General features: G+C 43.0%; 1 protein-coding gene across 4 annotated transcripts in view; it reads left to right on the top strand.

Moving 5' to 3' along the window:
* LOC127658062 (cyclin-dependent kinase 14-like) overlaps positions 1–20000 on the top strand; it is a 181786-nt gene that overhangs the window by 142870 nt on the left and 18916 nt on the right. For 2 of the 4 annotated variants that reach the window (XM_052147155.1, XM_052147156.1), the window contains 2 exons: positions 6885–7024; positions 13506–13634. In XM_052147155.1, coding sequence (XP_052003115.1) covers positions 6885–7024; positions 13506–13603 — 238 coding nt within the window. In that variant the 3' untranslated portion in view covers positions 13604–13634. The remainder of the gene's footprint in view (positions 1–6884; positions 7025–13505; positions 13635–20000) is intronic. The other 2 variants (XR_007972349.1, XM_052147157.1) reach the window with 2 other exon arrangements.

Here is a 20000-nt window from a genome sequence, read left to right as displayed (position 1 = left end):
ATGATGCTGTGCTGGAGTGAGACGTGTTTATATTCACACGGAGAGATCGTCAGACCTACAGATCAACGCAACGTTTCATAAACCGATTCAGAGACGAGACGAGACCTGAAGAAATACAGTTATTTACAGCTCTAGATAGAGACGAAGGAACGAAAGAACAAGGAAAGGAAGGAACACAAACAAGTATGAATTAAAGCAAATAAATAAATGAAGGAGGGAAGGAAGGAAACTAAGATCAAGGAAGGAACGAGTAAAGAAAGGAATTAAAAATGTAAAACAAATGAATAAATTGAGTCGGGAAATAAAGATGAAAGAATGTGGGAAGAGGGAAGGAAAGAAAAAAGATGGAAGGAAGAAATGAACGACAGAAGGAGGGATTGAAGGAAATTTAGATGGAATAAAAGAATAAACTAACAGATGAAAATAAAGATGGAAGAGGGGGATGATGGGGAGAAGAAGGAAGAAGGAAAGGGAAGAAATATAGATGGAAATAACAAACAAATTATGGAAGGAAAGAAGGAAATTAAGGCAGGATGGAAGGAAATTAAGGCTGGAAGGAAGGCGGGAAATTAAGACGAAGGAAGGAATTTAAGATGAAGGAAGGCAGGAAATTAAGAAGAAGGAAGGAAATTAAGGCAGGAAGGAAGGAATTTAAGATGAAGGAAGGCAGGAAATTAAGAAGAAGGAAGGAAATTAAGGCAGGAAGGAAGGAATTTAAGGCAGGAAGGAAGGCGGGAAATTAAGACGAAGGAAGGAATGAAGGAAGGAAATTAAGGCAGGAAGGAAGGAATGAAGGAAGGAAATTAAGGCTGGAAGGAAGGCGGGAAATTAAGATGAAGGAAGGAATTTAAGATGAAGGAAGGCGGGAAATTAAGAAGAAGGAAGGAAATTAAGGCAGGAAGGAAGGAAATTAAGGCAGGAAGGAAGGCGGGAAATTAAGACGAAGGAATGAAGGAGGGAAATTAAGGAAGGCAGGAAGGAAGGCGGGAAATTAAGACGAAAGAATGAATGAAGGAAGGAAATTAAGACGAAGGAAGGAAATTAAGCCAGGAAGGAAGGCGGGAAATTAAGACGAAGGAATGAAGGAGGGAAATTAAGGAAGGCAGGAAGGAAGGCGGGAAATTAAGACGAAAGAATGAATGAATGAAGGAAGGAAATTAAGACGAAGGAAGGAAATTAAGGCAGGAAGGAAGGCGGGAAATTAAGACGAAGGAATGAAGGAGGGAAATTAAGGCTGAAAGGAAGGAATAAAGCAGTCCAAGGCAAAGAAGGAAAGACAGAATGGAATATATCTGGATGAATGGTGTTGAATGGCAGCACTGGATCTCTGAAGCAGGATTCTGATGTAACTGGCAGTAGCAGTCAGCTCAGCCTGGCACACATCAGCAGCACTGGCTCCACACACACACTCCAGTGCTAGTGCCAGCGGCTCCCTCTGTTTTCACCCGCTATTCTGACCTCGCTTCCACCCTGACCAGACTATAAAACCATGTACAACCTCACCATGTATTCCAAATATAAGTATGCCAAAGGTGCATGGGTTACTATTTCCAGAGTTTCAAAGTTCACATTCAGGCCTAATATTGCCCGCAAGCCTTTACACAGAGTGAATATGATGGAGCACTTTGTTGCCCTAAATTATCTTTTTAACCTCGTTTGACATGTTGACTCGTGATGCCGTCCACTGATCTCCAAAACTGAGCTTGAGAAAGGTCAACCTGTCTATGTTGGCATCTGTTTAAATTGGCTTGAGACGAATGAATTTGCCCCAAATTGCTGAAGTTTGATTGGATGCATGGCATTTGATGCCAACTGAAAAGATATGGGAAGCACTTTTATATGCGAATTCACTCCAAAGCATTTGACATCAATATCACCATCGGACATCACCCAAAACTGCTTTGAGTTATGCTAACTGCTAGTTTACTAGTCAGCCAGAGCTGAGCGAAACCTGAACAGCTCTAGACATGTGCAAAGAGATCAGAGAGACAGGTGTGCCAACAGACGGTTACAGTGGGCAATGGTGGAAGAGTTTGTGTTTGGGTTCGACAGGCAGGACGAGCTGTCGTGATCCTGTCTCAACTCTCTATCTCCCTCCGCTCTTTGCCTCTCTGCCTGGACGTCTTGGTACTCCATCAGCCAATGAGGAAACAAATATTTGAGGGAGCAGGTGTGTGGAATGTTAACGACTGCAGCTCGCCCTTCACTTTCATCTGCTGCCATAGACTCAATGATAGATGACAAAGAAGACCTTGGAAGTGATCTGTGTGGCGAGAGGTCATCCTGCCTCTCCCGGTGTTCACTCTAATGCCAAGAGAAAAAGCTTGTAGCTTATGTCTCCAAACAAACCGCCAACCTTTCAATACTGCATGAAATGACCTAACGAGCGCAGTTTGGGCAGAGCGTATCAAAGGGTTCGTGCCTGTTTTATAAAGTATCCAAAAGCCTTTTGTTTACATAACAGCTGTTGATCATGATTGCCAGTCAGGTGATATTACAGACTGATCTCATGGTTGAGTTTTTGTTAGCTAAAATCGAATTTCGAAACACTGCCCCAGTGGCCAAAGCAGTAAGAGTTGGTGGGCATATGCGCCACATGTGAACTCAACTGTCTGACTGTGAAGCCCAAAGTATCCTTCAGTTTGATGCGAAAGTTTAGCACCTGTGTTCAGTCAACCTTTCAAATTAGTCCGACTGTGTCTGTGCGCGCATACACATATGGTTGGCTCATGCGCGCTACGACTACTATGAGATACTGGGGCGGCTGTGGCTCAGTTGGTAGAGCGGGTCGGCCACTAATTGCAGGGTTGGTGCTTTGAATCCCGCCCCACAGGACTCCACATGCCGAAGTGTCCTTGGGCAAGACACTGAACCCCAAGTTGCTCCCAATGGCAGGCTAGCACCTTACATAGCAGCTCTGTCGCCATTGGTGTATGAATGTGTGTGTGTAAATGGGTGAATGTGTCACAGTGTAAAGCGCTTTGAATACCGCTAAGGTTAAAAAGGCGCTATATAAGTGCAGACCATTTACTGGACTCAAGTTCTACAAATGCAGGAATCTCTTGACCTCACATGCATTCTTGACGTGCACATGCACTGTTGTTGTTTCTACGTTCATCTCCTTTTGTTTAGTGGCAATTACATCTTCTAGCTCTTCTTCATGTTAGCAACGGCTCAACTGCGAGTGTTGCCGCCTCGTGGACCCACTAATTAGTTGAAATAATTCCAGGCGCATGTACTTGTGCGTTCGGTTGGAAAATATACCCGCTCAGTCTTCGAACTTTTAACTGATGATGAAATTTGTGTCATGCATCCTGTACGCATACACCTAGCGTTCAGGTCTGACTGAAGGATGCTTTGAGCTTAATGTCCACAGAGGGGCGCCAAAAGCGAGTTGTGAAGCGAGTTGTCTTCAACATTAGACCGTCGTGAGACAGGTTAGTTTTACCCTACTGATGATGTGTACTGGGAAGGAGGTATTGCCCCAAGTGAAGGAGTTCAAGTACCTCGGGGTCTTGTTCACGAGTGAGGGGACAATGGAGCGGGAGGTTGGCCGGAGAATCGGGGCAGCGGGGGCGGTATTGCACTCGCTCTATCGCACCGTTATCACGAAAAGAGAGCTGAGCCGAAAGGCAAAGCTCTCGATCTACCTGTCAATTTTTTTTCCTACCCTCACCTATGGTCATGAAGGCTCGGTCATGACTGAAAGAACTAGGTCGCGAGTACAAGCGGCCGAAATGGGCTTCCTCAGAAGGGTGGCGGGCTTCTCCCTTAGAGATAGGGTGAGGAGCTCAGTCATCCGTGAGGAGCTCGGAGTAGAGCCGCTGCTCCTTTGCGTCGAAAGTAGTCAGTTGAGGTGGTTTGGGCATCTGGTAAGGATGCCCCCTGGCCGCCTCCCTAGGGAGGTGTTTCAGGCACGTCCAGCTGGGAGGAGGCATTGGGGAAGACCCAGGATTAGGTGGAGAGATTACATCACCACACTGGCCTGGGAACGCCTCGGTTAATGTGGCTTTAACCAGCTGGTTAATGTGGCTCGGGATAGGGAAGTTTGGGGCCCCCTGCTGGAGCAGCTGCCCCCGCGACCCGGCTTCGGATAAGCGGTTGAAGATGGATGGATGGATGGATGGATGATGTGTTGTTGCAATAGTAATCCTGCTCAGTACGAGAGGAACCGCAGGTTCCGACATTTGGTGCGTGTGCTTGGCTGAGGAGCCACTGGTGCGAAGCTACCATCTGTGGGATTATGACTGAAGGCCTCTAAGTCAGAATCCCCCCTAAACATAATGATACCGCAGCGCTGCGGGACTCCGATTGGCCCGGGATAGCTGGCCTGCGAGGGCCCGGCGAGGAGAGCCGTTCGAGACGGGCTTAGGTCGCGGTCGAATGAGTTCCGCCCCTCACCCATCACGCACTGAAATGACTCGTAGACGACCTGAACACAACAACATCTGATTTAATGAGCCATTCGCAGTTTCACTGTACAGTCCATGTGCACTTAGACCTGCATGGCTTAATCTTTGAGACAAGCATATGTTACTGGCAGGATCAACCAAGTAGCCAACTGGCAAGCGCGCGCTGGGGGTCCTACACACGGGTCTCGTGCCCCCCGCCGAGGCGGAGGAAACGCAGCCGCTCATAGGGGTGCGAAGGCGGACCGTCCTCGTGGCTATGCATGAGGGGGTATGCCCCTGGAGCCATGTAACCGGGAAAGCTGTGTTTCTCTGGGCCGCGGGGAGGCGGCGGAGAGGCCGAGGAGGCCCTCGCCGTTCCCGCTGCAGCCTCCGTGCTCTTGCTGCTGCGGTAGACCGGTCGTCTGTGTCTCCCAAGGAGGGGGTTTGGGGCGCACGGTCGAGGGATCGCCCCTGGAAGCCAACACGCTGAGCGGGGAGGAAAAGATGGCGTGTCACGTACTCCTGTCGATTTTCAACAGTGAAAAGGAACACTGAACCTCCAAAACGAAACCTAACTATCAATGGAGTAAAAATGTAATGTCAGAGGGGGAAAATGCAACCTCCAAATCATGCTAATCACTGATCTCCCACGCTGCTGATGCAACGTGTTTTCGTTTCTGGTGGTTCTTGGTCAGAATAAGCTGCAAACCCCATCAGACTTGTTACTGATAGTCAAAGTTCTGCCTTCATGAGGTTAGGGAGAGTTTTTGGCCTTGTTAGGAATGTACTTTCATTATCCAGGAGCATGTTGTGCTTTGGTAAATCCCGTTGAGTGGTTGAATGACGCTCCCGCACCTAGCCAAAGAGAGCCACTGCTGCGGTTTTGTCGTGATGAAAACATCATAGGTACCTGATTGGAGATTAAATGCTTTTCTCAGCTGCAGGTGTGTCAGGCGTGTTGTGTGCAATGCAGCGTGAATCCTGCAGGAGATATTGATCTCGCACGCACATCACTCTTTTCCCGAGCGTATCATCGACCTCTATGCCGCTGACAGCAGTAGCAGAGAGGAATGTTGAATGCCTAGCGCTCATATGACTTGAATTTATGATTCTTTATTGTGACTCCACCTCGCACGCTCTAACTCTCAAATCGGTTTTGGTTACCTGTTATATAATTGCTCTGTTCCAAAACCTAGTGAGCTGCCTACGTAGGCAACATTTTAAGGCATCAATGGTGTGTTCCCATCTTGAAGGCTGTTCCAAAAGCATAGTATACAAAAATAATAAGAACTGATTATTTACAATCTAGTGCTTCTTGTGAGGTCCAATTTCACTTCAGATGCTCCCTCAGAAGGCAGCTGTCTATGTAGTCAGTAGACACAGAGGTTTTAAAACAGAGCCATTGTGTCTTTTCATACATAGCTGCCGATACGTCAATTTTTTTATATATTGTTTTTATTTTCTCCCCAGTTTGTAACGCCCAATTCCCAATGTGCTCTAAGTCCTCGTGGTGGCGTAGTGTTGCCTCCACGTCTGAGACTGGCAATCCGCGCATCTTATCACGTGGCTTGTTAATCGCGTTACCACGGAGATGTAGTGCATGAGGAGGCTTCACACTATTCTCCGCGGCATCCACGTTCAACTCACCACACGCCCCACCTAGAGCGAGAACCACTAATCACCACCACGAGGAGGTTACCCCATGTGACTCTACCGTCCCTAGCAACCGGGCCAATTTGGTTGCTAAGGAGACTCACAGCATGTGGAGACTCATGCTACTCTCCACGATCCACACACAACTCACCACACGCCCCATTGAGAGAACCACTAATCACCACCACGAGGAGGTTACCCCATGTGACTCTTCCCTCCCTAGCAACCGGGCCAATATGGTTGCTAAGGAGACTCACAGCATGTGGAGGCTCATGCTACTCTCCATGATCCGCACACAACTCACCACACGCCCCATTGAGAGCAAGAACCACTAATCACGACCACGAGAAGGTTACCCCATGTGACTCTACCCTCCCTAGCAACTGGGCCAATTTGGTTGCTAAGGAGACCTGGCTGGAGTCTCTCAGCATGCCCTGGATTCAAACTCGTGACTCCAGCGGTGACAGTCAGCGTCAATACTTGCTGAGAAATTAGTAGTAACGTTTTTGTAAAAAACGACTGCCAGTGGCTCTTCTCAGAGCCGCTGGTGGTCAGCGTCTCACTATCGTTCCCGTATTGTGATATGTGTCATGCATTATTTAGGGAATTATTTCCTAAAAACCTTATCAGCCATCTGGCAAGGTACTCTGTTGAGTTCACTCATTTTGAGCACACATTCATTTTGTTCTTTGGTTATTAGTCACTTTAAAAAGCATTTGGCAAATGACTACATGCATATGAGTGTGTAGATTTGTGTGCATGTTTATGTGAATTGCCAGTGCAGACGCTAAGGTCCCGTTTATCCGTTATCATCTGTATGTTTATATGTGTGTTCTTCAGGATGGGTTACGTGGATCACGCTGAAGAGTTGGCGTCCAGGTTTCTTCAATGCTTTCCAAAGAAGCGTCTCTCAGCGCAGGCAGCGCTCAACCACGAATACTTCAGTCACCTGCCGCCGAGACTGTGGGAGCATCCAGACAGTCAGTACACCCGTCTATCTCTCTCTGTCTCTCCTCACATTCTCTATACGACCATAATACAGTATGCATACTGTAAAATACCTGGAAGTTCTCAGTTCTCAGCATGTTTTGAATGTAAAGACATATGAAGAAAATGGCATTTAATTGCCCCTACAGCTGTTTTAGCATGTAAGTTCAGTGAGATAAGTGATATACAAAATAAGGCATTAAAATTCAGGATTGTAGTACCACCTGTTTTCAGCAGGGGGCAGTAAGCGAAACTCTTGCTGTAGAGGCAACACACTCAGGCTTGCTTGACACTAGCGACAGCACAAGAGGAGGACGCGCTAATAATACATTGCCTTCTAAAGCAACTCGTTGTGCTTCACTAGTGTGCCACAATCATTTAATGCGTTTTAATTGCACATTCATTATTTCAATATATCTGTTAGAAATTATTCAATCATTTATTCAATCATTCTGTATATCAGGAAGACTCGCGGACTATTTGTGGGGGTCTGGGTATCTCAGCAAGTATTGACGCTGTCTATCACACCTGGAGTCGTGAGTTTGAATCAGGGCGTGCTGAGTGACTCCAGTCAGGTCTCCTTAGCAACCAAATTGGCCCGGTTGCTAGGGAGGGTAGAGTCACATGGGGTAACCTCCTCATGGTCGCTATAATGTAATTTTACTTATAATATAGTAAACACGTGAACAAATGGTTTATCTCGTCTGTACTGTATTTGTTTTATTTATTTAGTTTTTATTGCTGTATAAAAAAAGAAAGAACAAATAATATCAGCAGTCCTGTTTGCCTTTATGCACTGTTTAACTTCTCAGAGTGTGTGTGTGTGTGTGTGTGTGTGTGTGTGTGTTTGTGTGTGTGTGTGAGAGAGTGTGTGTGTGTGTGTGTCTGTCTGTCTGTCTCTCTGTGTGTGTGTGTGTCTGTCTGAGTGTGTGTGTGAGTGAGAGAGTGTGTGTGTGTGTATGAGTGTGTCTGTGTGCGTATGAGTGTGTGTGTGTGTGTCTGTCTGTCTCTCGTGTGTGTGTGTGTGTGTGTGTGTGTGTGTGTCTGTCTGTCTGAGTGTGTGTGTGAGTGAGAGAGTGTGTGTGTGTGTATGAGTGTGTCTGTGTGCGTATGAGTGTGTGCGTGTCTGTCTGTCTGAGTGTGTGTGCATGCATGCGTGTCTGTATGAGAGAGTGTGTGTTTGTGTCTGTGTGTGTGTGTGTGAGAGAGTGTGCATGTGTGTGTGAGTTTGTGTGTGTGTGTGTGTGTGTTAAATAGTTGTTTAATATAATTATATAATTTGCAGTGCTTCATGGGATTGTAGTTCCTTCCCTCATTAAAGCCGTTAAGTACACGGTCTTGCATCTTTGTTTTTTGTCTGATTTTCAAATATATATATACATTTTTTTGCTTTTAATGAAGGTTTGTAATGTTGTGATTCACCTCGGAGCTGGTTGGTTTGGTCCATGGCTTACAACTTGTTTTTTGAAGAATTGTGTATAATCCCTTTGGAAAATATGAATAGGAAAAAAACGTCCAAAAACCAAAACGTCTGAAAAAGTGGGCGGGCGCTGTTGCGCTATTCTAACGCCGTGTTTTCAACTCTCTGCCTTCCCCAGCAACACAAACCCATTACTGGTGATTCAGCTCAGCTGGGTTTCAGTTTTAGAAGTCGCTCTGCAGAGCCCAAAACCTTTTGTTCATAATGTGACATGTACCCATAATCCCTGCGCTGGTTTTGCAAGAGACCCCCCACAGAGACCACTGGGAGCCGCTGAGGCGAGCTAATCTTCTTTAGCATACAAAGCTAGGTCTCCATTAGCGACGGCTCGACTAGCAAAACAGTGGCGCAAAATTCAAGAATCTCAAATCAGTGTTTTGTGGATTACAGGAGCCAGAAGTCGTGCACCGATTACAGCATTTAGTCGTACGCCATCTTCGCTGGCAGCAAACACGATAAATGAAATGAAAAAAAAAAAAGAGTGTGTTAGCGACAGACAAGCGTCAGGCTAGTGATTTCAATATATGAGAATGAGGTTTTTAATTTGCTAGATTAGGTGTCAGGGCTGAATTAATCCTGTTATCAGCTCACAGCAGGCTGTTTGCTGGAGGGTGGAGGAACAGGGCGCCAGGCGGGGTTCAGGGATGGAGGCGGAGCTTTGACACTCGGGAACACGCGCAGAGCGCCACGACTGCTTTTAAAGCAGAAGAATGAAGGGAAAATGTATTCTGCTGTTTCATTTAAGCCCGAGTTAAATCTCAAAAGAGACAGTCTGGTGATGGGGAGGGCGGACGACATGCGTAATTAACATTTCCAGTCTTTGATTAAAAAAACAAAGTGCAGTAGCTGCATTTGATGACATTTCTTAAATGATGTTGCAAAACACGTGTTTTTTTAATGTCATGAATTCTTTATTAAATATTGACAATCTGGCTGCATACAGTAGCTTTATTACATGATATATTTTCTTTACTCAGCGAATACTGATATATGAGATTAATAGATATACAAATATACAATTCAAACACATTATATTATTGTGGCAGATGCATAGCATTGAATATATATATATATATATATATATATATATATATATATATATATATGTATATGTATATATATATATATATATATATATATATATATATCAATATATATCAATCAATATAGTAAATATATACATGTATATATAATGTATATATGTACAGTTGAAGCATTCGAATTTCAGAGCTCTAGAATTGAATTGTCACTAGTAAAATTCTAATTTCAGAGTGAATAAGATTATAGTAAGAATAATAATAACTAGATTAAACAGTTTGAGTACAAACTTTAGGTTGGCTTGAGAAAGCCTAGCATGACAGACAGACAGACAGACAGACAGACAGACAGATAGATAGATAGATAGATAGACAGACAGACAGATAGATAGATAGACGTACAGACAGACAGACAGACAGACAGATAGATAGATAGATAGATAGATAGATAGACGTACAGACAGACAGATAGATAGATAGATAGATTATGACCCATAAATTGATAGAAAGATAGATAGATATAGAATGACCCTCAGATAAGATAGACGTTAGACAGACAGATAGATTGATAGATAGATAGCTAGATGATGCTAGAATGTGTTATCATAATGTTAGCACGCTTTTAACTCTTTCCCCGCCAAACACGGAATTTTCCGGGTTTCCGTGTTTTAGGTGTTATACGGTAAGGAAGACCCCTCCGCATGTTTTGAAAGAGTACGCAACTCTTTGGTCAAAGAAACAGACTGCGATCGTCTCAAACATGAAGAAGTGGAGTATTGAGAAGCTCAAAATATCAGACATAAACATGCCTTTTTCTCAGCTTTTTGTCTGAAATGTTGTTTTTTGACAAAACTGACCTCTGTTCAAGTCGCAATAAAAAAAGAACAAATGAAGATAAAATAAAATCGTTTTTTTTGCCTAAAAGCAGAGGCTCAGATCTTTATTGTGATATATAGCATCTTCATATATTCATGGAAGAAAATATTCTGTGGGCCATTAAATTTAGCAAAAATCGTCAAAAACCCTGGCGGTGGCTGGCAACTTTTTTTTTAAAACGCTGGCGGGGAAAGAGTTAACATGTTTTAGCACTTTGTTAGGCGATGCTAGCATGTGTTAGCATAATACTAGCACGTTTTTAGCATGTTGTAGCACTTCGCTAGGCGATGCTAGCATGTGTTAACATGATGCTAACAAATTTGTAGTATGTTTTAAGACTTCGTTAGGCGATGCTAGCATGTGTTAGCATGACACTAGCACGCTTTTAGCATGTTTTAGCACTCCGCTAGGTGATGCTAGCATGTGTTAACATGATACTAGCACGCTTTTAGCATGTTTTAGCACTCTGCTAGGCGATGCTAGCATGTGTTAACATGATGCTAACACGCTTCTAGCATGTTTTAGCACTTCGCTAGGCGATGCTAGCATGTGTTAGCATGATGCTAGCATGTTTTTAGTATGTTGTAACACTTCGCTAGGTGAAGCTAGCACGTTTTTAGCATGTTTTAGCACTTCGCTAGGTGATGCTAGCATGTGTTAGCATGATGCTAGCATGTTTTTAGCATGTTGTAGCACTTCGCTAGGTGATGCTAGCACGTTTTTAGCATGTTTTAGCACTTCACTGGGCAATGCTAGCATGTGTTAGCATGATGCTAGCATGCTTTTAGAATGTTTTAGCATGTGTTCAGCAGATTATAGATCTGAGCATGCTTGTGGAGTTGCGTTAATGCGACGTGCGCCTAAACAGTCAAATTCACATTTTAAAACTAAGTGAAAATGCTAGTACTTTATTGTGGTTTCAAAATTGATAGAGAATAGTGAAAATGCTTTCATATACAGCAAAATGGACATAATGACCAAAATACCCCAAAATAATCGTAATCAAATCAGAATCGTAATTGACTTAAACTCCACAGATTTAATATTCGCAAACTATAGTTTTGGGAAGTCGTTTAGGACATCTACTTTGTGCATGACACGAGTCGGTTTACAGACCGATTGTGTCACTTTTAATTGACTATATCATAATTCCAGATGGTCAGAAGTTTAAATACACTAAGTTAACTGTGCCTTTAAGCAGCTTGGAAAATTCCAGAAAATGATGTTGAGCCTTTAGACAATTAGCCAGTTAGCTTCTAATAGGAGGTGTACTGAATTGGAGGTGTACCTGTGGATGTATTTTAAGGCTTGTCTTCAAACTCAGTGTCTCTTTGCTTGGCATCATGGGAAAATCACAAGAAATCAGACAAGACCTCAGAAAAACAACTGTGGACCTCCACAAGTCTGGATCATCATTGGGAGCAATTTCCAAATGTCTGAAGGCGCCACGTTCATCTGCTCAAACAATAGTACACAAGTATAAACACCATGTGACCACACAGTCATCACACCGCTCAGGAAGGAGACGCATTCTGTCTCCTAGAGATGAACGTAGTTTGTGTGAAAAGTGCAAATCATTCCCAGAACAACAGCAAAGGACCTTGTGAAGCTGCTGGAGGAAACAGGTGGACGAGTATCTAGATCCACAGCAAAACCAGTCCTATATGGACATCACCTGAAAGGTGCTCAGCAAGGAAGAAGCCGCTGCTCCAAAACCACCATAAACAAGCCAGACTACAGTTTGCAAGTGCACATGGGGACAAAGATCTGACTTTTCGGGAAATAATGTCCTCTGATCTGATGAAACAAATATTGAACTGTTTGGCCATAATGACCATCGGTATGTTTGGAGGATAAAGGGCGTGGCTTGCACACCAAAGAACACCATCCCAACCGAGAAGCATGGGGGGTGTCAGCATCATGTTGTGGACAAAGTTCCAAATACTTATTGTGAGAAGCTTGTGGAAGGCTCCCCAAAACATTTGACACAATGCTACCAAATACTAACAAAGTGTATGTAAACTTCTGACCCGCTGGGAATGTGATGAAAGAAATAAACTTCCTCTCGACTATTATTCTGACATTTCACATTCTTAATATAAAGTCGTGATCCGAACTGACCTAAATGAATTTGGCTAATGTGTATGTAAACGTCTAACTTCAACTGTATGTACACTCACATGTATACATTTGGTTAATAGTTTTGAATAAATATTCAGGAAATGCATCATCATTTTTGGAAACATCCGTCCATCTTCAACCGCTTATCAGAAGTCGGGTCGCGGGGGCAGCAGCTCCAGCAGGGGGCCCCCAAACTTCCCTATCCCGAGCCACATTAACCAGCTCTGACTGGGGGACTCCGAGGTGTTCCCAGGCCAGTGTGGAGATGTAATCTCTCCACCTAGTCCTGGGTCTTCCCCGAGGCCTCCTCCCAGCTGGATGTGCCTGAAACACCTCCCTAGGGAGGCGGCCAGGGGGCATCCTTACCAGATGCCCAAACCACCTCAACTGACTCCTTTCGACGCAAAGCAGCAGCGGCTCTACTCCGAGCTCCTCACGGATGACTGAGCTCCTCACCCAATCTCTAAGGGAGAAGCCCGCCACCCTTCTGAGGAAGCCCATTTCGGCCGCTTGTAGTCGCGACCTAGTTCTTTCGGTCATGACCCCAGCCTTCATGACCATAGGTGAGGGTAGGAACGGAAATTGACCGGTAGATCGAGAGCTTTGCCTTCCGGCTCAGCTCTCTTTTCGTGACAACGGTGCGATAGAGCGAGTGCAATACCGCCCCCGCTGCCCCGATTCTCCGGCCGACCTCCCGCTCCATTGTCCCCTCACTCGCGAACAAGACCCCGAGGTACTTGAACTCCTTCACTTGGGGCAATACCTCCTTCCCTTGTTTTTAGATGGCCACAATAAAATATAAATACAATAAAATATACGTAAATATTAAATATAAATGCAAAACATTGGTGCATCTCTAATTGTTTGCATTGTCTTGAACCACACAAACCCACTATTCATGTTAACGGTCAGGGTTAGATTATAGATTGACGCTCAAAATCTTTTATTGTTTCTCCACAGTGTCTTCTATTTTCACCGTTCCCACCGTAAAGTTACAGCCGGAATCTGGCGACAGCATCCAGGTGTGCAGTAAGAGCAACAGTCACGGCAAACACTGACCTGATGAACCGCACGCCACCAGTGACACAGGTACATGAAACATGCTTAAATGCAGTGTGTTATTCCTCAATGCTAACTAAGTAGCTCATCAAAGCTACGCTACGCTAATATTACGGTCAACAAGTAGCTAAGTTTGGTAAGTTAGTCATTGCTTTATTTGTTCCTCCTCAACCCCTCTGCATACTGCCAATAATAGTGCACGTAGTTTAGCCGTATGCCATTCTGAGCACGCTGTACACTTTGATAATTTTGGGTAACGCGGGGCAATAAAGGCTGTTCTCATCATGGCCAGAAAGAGCCTCTATTTGCATTTAATCCGCGGTGTGGACGAGCGCGTCTCTCTGCGGGCCAATAAAGCTCATAATGGCTGTAATGCAGCGTCGCAGTGAAAGAGGCCCCAGTCGCAGGATCTCTACAGGGATTAGCTGCCGAATTACAGGCAGGTGTTGGAGGAGATTTGTGTTGCTGCATTGAGAGGCGGGTCGCTGACCTCTGAACCCGTCGCACTACAGCCCGAAACACACGGAGAGATACAAACAATAACAAGAAACTCATCAGTGACGTTTGGAAGTCTGAACACATCAGAGCTTCCTTCATCCCTTTATTTGTTCCTTCCCTCCATCTTTTTTCTTTCATTTCACTTCTGTTGATCATTTGTTCCTTTCTTCCTTCCATCTTTATTTCCTTCTCTCTCTCTTTCCTTCATTTGTTCTTTGCTTCCATCTTTTTTCCTTCCTCCCTTTATTTGTTCCTTCCCTCCATCTTTTTTCTTCCATTTCATTTCTGTTGATCGTTTGTTCCTTTCTTCCTTCCATCTTTATTTCCTTCTCTCTCTCTTTTCTTCCATCTTTTTTCCTTCCTTCATCCTCCTTTCTTGCTTTCTTCCATCTTTATTTTCCTTCATCCCTTTATTTGTTCCTTCCCTCCATCTTTTTTCTTTCATTTCACTTCTGTTGATCATTTGTTCCTTTCTTCCTTCCATCTTTATTTCCTTCTCTCTCTCTTTTCTTCCATCTTTTTTCCTTCCTTCATCCTCCTTTCTTGCTTTCTTCCATCTTTTTTCCTTCATCCCTTTATTTGTTCCTTCCCTCCATCTTTTTTCTTCCATTTCATTTCTGTTGATCGTTTGTTCCTTTCTTCCTTCCATCTTTATTTTCTTTCATCCTTCCATTATTTGCTCCTTCCCTCCTTCTGTGATCTGTTTGTTCCTTTTTTCCTCCCATCTTCCTCTTCCCCTTTATTTCTTCTTTCCTTCATTCGTTCATTCCTTCCTTGATCTTCATTTCTGGTGTTGCTTCCTTCGTTTGTTCTTTCCTTCCATCTTTATTCCCTTTCTTCCCTCCTTCCTTCTTGTATTATAAATCTCCACTTTAACTTTCACATTCTTCTTCTTTTGTTTTTGGTGATTCACGGTCTTTTTGCATATCGCCCCCTACTGGACAGGGAGAAGAACTTAATGTAAAAATAACTCTTAAATATTGATCTGTTTCTCACCACACTTATCAGATCCCTTCTGAAGACATGGATTAAACCACTTTATGTGCTTTATGGAGATTCAGAACAGATCAAAAAATGATCATGATTATTTCTAACAGGATCTTCTAACAGGATGACTGTTTGTTTACATTGAAAGCCATTTGAGAGATATATAGAAAAAAGGCTGAAAAATATGATATTGCCCGACCCTGCATTCAAATGTACTTTCAAGTACTTTAAAACGCTTGGGCTGTCAGTAAGCAGATATATTGTGTTGTGCGTTCAGCAGAGGCGTGTGTGCGTGTGATTTTGATGTGTGTTCTAGTCGCTGTAGAACTCGAGCGGCGTGCTGCTCGTAAGGGAAGTTACCCGCTGCGAGAGCATGTCGCCCCTCGCTGCAACATTCATATTCAAATCACACTTTGTGTTCGGCCTTCTCAAACTGACAGCCACCGCAGAGCTCAGAGACGCTCCTATAATCCACTCACATGGTTTAGCGGCGGTCTCGCTCGATGAGACGCTCTTGGGATGCAGAGGCAGTTTTCTGCATGTTTGGAGAGTTTCCACAATCCTCTCTCATGTTTAAGGGAAGTCAGAAGACACGCCTCTCTCAGCACAATGTCGGGTCGAAAAGAGGGCGAGAGGTTGACAGAAGGAAGAGAGGGTCACCAGGAGTTGTGAGATGGACATCTACAGGTCTTGGTTTGCTGAACTGTCATCGCGTGTGTTTACATGTTTATGTAGTGTCAGATGAAATCACTAGTTCGTGCTCTGTGTTTGCTGATTTTATGGAGTGCTGCAGAGGTAAATGTATTCATAAAGTTCATAAAATAGCAGAACTTTGTGGATTGTTGAACTGTGTTGCTGATGCAAGACACCTCCATCCAACTGCAATGGCTTTGCATTCATTAGCATACATTAAGTGTCCAAGGTGATGGATATGAAGGACTTTTGATACTTTTGAGGAGTATATACTACATACTAAACGCATCATACTACATACTATCATACTACTACATACTAAACCCATCATACTACATGCTAAACCCATCATACTACATGCTAAACACATCATACTACATACTAAACGCATCATACTACATACTATCATACTACTACATACTAAACCCATCATACTACATGCTAAACCCATCATACAACATGCTAAACACATCATACTACATACTAAAGGCATAATACTACATACTATCATACTACTACATACTAAACCCATCATACTACATGCTAAACCCATCATACTACATGCTAAACACATCATACTACATACTAAACGCATCATACTACATACTAAACGCATCATACTACATACTATCATACTACTACATACTAAACCCATCATACTACATGCTAAACCCATCATACTACATGCTAAACACATCATACTACATACTAAACGCATCATACTACATACTATCATACTACTACATACTAAACCCATCATACTACATGCTAAACCCATCATACTACATGCTAAACACATCATACTACATACTAAACGCATCATACTACATACTATCATACTACTACATACTAAACCCATCATACTACATGCTAAACACATCATACTACATGCTAAACGCATCATACTACATACTATCATACTACTACATACTAAAGCCATCATACTACATGCTAAACCCATCATACTACATGCTAAACACATCATACTACATGCTAAACGCATCATACTACATACTATCATACTACTACATACTAAACCCATCATACTACATGCTAAACCCATCATACTACATGCTAAACACATCATACTACATGCTAAACGCATCATACTACATACTATCATACTACTACATACTAAACCCATCATACTACATACTAAACCCATCATACTACATGCTAAACCCATCATACTACATGCTAAACCCATCATACTACATGCTAAACGCATCATACTACATACTAAACGCATCATACTACATACTAAACACATACTACATACTAAACGCATCATACTACATACTAAACACATCACACTACATACTATCATACTACTACATACTAAACCCATCATACTACATACTATCATACTACTACATACTAAACCTATCATACTACCTACTAAACACATCATACTAGCATCATACTACATACTAAACACATACTACATACTAAACGCATCATACTACATACTAAACACATCACACTACATACTAAACACATCACACTACATACTATCATACTACTACATACTAAACCCATCATACTACATACTAAACGCATCCTACTACATACTAAACACATCATACTACATACTAAACACATCATACTACACTATAAAGTTGTTTAATCTTATATTTTGAATTCAAAAGTAATCAGATTAAGTGTGTGTGTGTGTGTTTTGTGTCTGTCTGTGTGTGTGTGTGTGTGTGTGTATTACCTAAAACAATTTGTTACCTAAAACTGCGTGTGTGAGTGTGCATGAATGATTTGTTTGTGCCGGATTGTGTGGATGAGGGTGCCCGTGTCCTGAGGATGATTATTGTTAGTCGTGTTGGTCTGTCTGTGGAGCCTCAGGACCAGCTGGATGATGGGACTCTTCTCAGCGTTCACGTCATGGTTTTTAAGGGCTTTAAAATGATGAGAGTTGGGGTCACTCAGTTTTAGATGTTTCCCAAATGTAATGGCTCTTTTTTTATCAATGTGGATTAATAGAGGGTATTGGCCTAATTCTGCCCTCTCTCTCCCGCTCTCTCTCTCTCTCTCTCCCTCGCTCTGTCTCTCTCTCCCTCGCTCTGTCTCGCCGTTGTTTTCTCCTGTGGTTGTGCAGAAGCTTGTGATTGGCAGGTGAGCCTCAGAAAGGTTCAGAAACTAGTTAGAGCCAGCCAATGGAGGCACAGAAAAAATATCAGAGAAAAAAAAGCATCAGCGATTGGTATGGCAGGAGGGAATGATTCCCGCAGGCAGGTGTTCCCTTGAGAGACAACACAGCGCTTCCAGAAAACACACGAGCGCTTGTTATCCAGCGAGAGGAAGGAGGTGTGCGGTTTGACTCGTGTAATTTCTTTGTCACTAGAGGCATCAAATGCCCAACAAACAAACACACACACACACACACACACACACACACACACACACACACACACACACGTGCTTAGAGGAAAGGATGTGTGGTCGAACTCTGAAGCACACTCATTTGCATAATCTCCTTTCACTGCTCGGCCTGCAGCTTTTTCTCACTGCAGTGCAAACTGCACTGTCCTCGTTACAGAACATGTTGTTTTTTACTAGCTTTACCCAAAATTGTGTCACAATAGGTGTCTTAAAGAGATCCCAAAAATGAACATTCCATCATTTACTCACCCTCATGTTATTGTAAGATATTTAAACAGTTCTGGTTCCTCAACGGCTCCATTAAAGCATCTTTTACTACTTTTAAGGAAGAAATATTTGGAAAAAAGAAATGCAAAAATAACTGGCTGAAAAGTCATTCAAAAGAATCGACTCATAAGAGTCATTTGTTCATGAATCGAGCTTCTCTGGTCACGCTGTATGTTTTGTGTTGTAGATTCAAAAGAATCGACTCATAAGAGTCATTTGTTCGGGAATCGAGCTTCACTGGTCACGCTGTATGTTTTGTGTTGAAGATTCAAAAGAATCGCCTCATAAGAGTCATTTGTTCATGAATCGAGCTTCACTGGTCACGCTGTATGTTTTGTGTTGAAGATTCAAAAGAATCGACTCATTAGAGTCATTTGTTCATGAATCGAGCTTCACTGGTGACGCTGTATGTTTTGTGTTGAAGATTCAAAAGAATCGACTCATAAGAGTCATTTGTTCATGAATCGAGCTTCACTGGTGACGCTGTATGTTTTGTGTTGAAGATTCAAAAGAATCGACTGATAAGAGTCATTTGTTCATGAATCGAGCTTCACTGGTGACGCTGTATGTTTTGTGTTGTAGATTCAAAAGAATCGACTCATTAGAGTCATTTGTTCATGAATCGAGCTTCACTGGTCACGCTGTATGTTTTGTGTTGTAGATTCAAAAGAATCGACTCATAAGAGTCATTTGTTCGGGAATCGAGCTTCACTGGTCACGCTGTATGTTTTGTGTTGAAGATTCAAAAGAATCGCCTCATAAGAGTCATTTGTTCATGAATCGAGCTTCACTGGTCACGCTGTATGTTTTGTGTTGAAGATTCAAAAGAATCGACTCATTAGAGTCATTTGTTCATGAATCGAGCTTCACTGGTGACGCTGTATGTTTTGTGTTGTAGATTCAAAAGAATCGACTCATTAGAGTAATTTGTTCATGAATCGAGCTTCACTGGTGACGCTGTATGTTTTGTGTTGTAGATTCAAAAGAATCGAATCATAAGAGTCATTTGTTCATGAATCGAGCTTCACTGGTGACGCTGTATGTTTTGTGTTGTAGATTCAAAAGAATCGACTCATAAGAGTCATTTGTTCATGAATCGAGCTTCACTGGTGACGCTGTATGTTTTGTGTTGTAGATTCAAAAGAATCGACTCATAAGAGTCATTCATTCGGGAATCGAGCTTCACTGGTGACTGTATGTTTTACATTGTTGATTCAAAAGAATCGACTCATAAGAGTCATTCATTCAGGAATCGAGCTTCACTTAAAGAAGTGCGATTATGCCCAATCTGCAACTGCAAATGAGAGGATGATGGTGTTTACATGATTACAGCTCTGATTTGATGCATTAAATGCCATCGCTTCTTGGCAGCAGCATCTGAATTCAAATGCATCATATTTAAGGATGAAAGCTTGTTTTGGGGAGGCGACAGGGGTGTGTGACATGAGAACCAAGGCCTGCTCTCTCTCTCTCTCTCTCACTCCTAACATATGTGCTTCTCTAATGAGCGTGTTGAAGCGTGACGCTCTCCTTCTCCAAACACAAGCCGCATGTCTTCTG

Source organism: Xyrauchen texanus, chromosome 17 (genome assembly GCF_025860055.1).
Source record: "Xyrauchen texanus isolate HMW12.3.18 chromosome 17, RBS_HiC_50CHRs, whole genome shotgun sequence".
NCBI classification, from domain to species: Eukaryota; Metazoa; Chordata; class Actinopteri; order Cypriniformes; family Catostomidae; genus Xyrauchen; species Xyrauchen texanus.
This window is presented reverse-complemented; position numbering and strand designations above follow the sequence as displayed.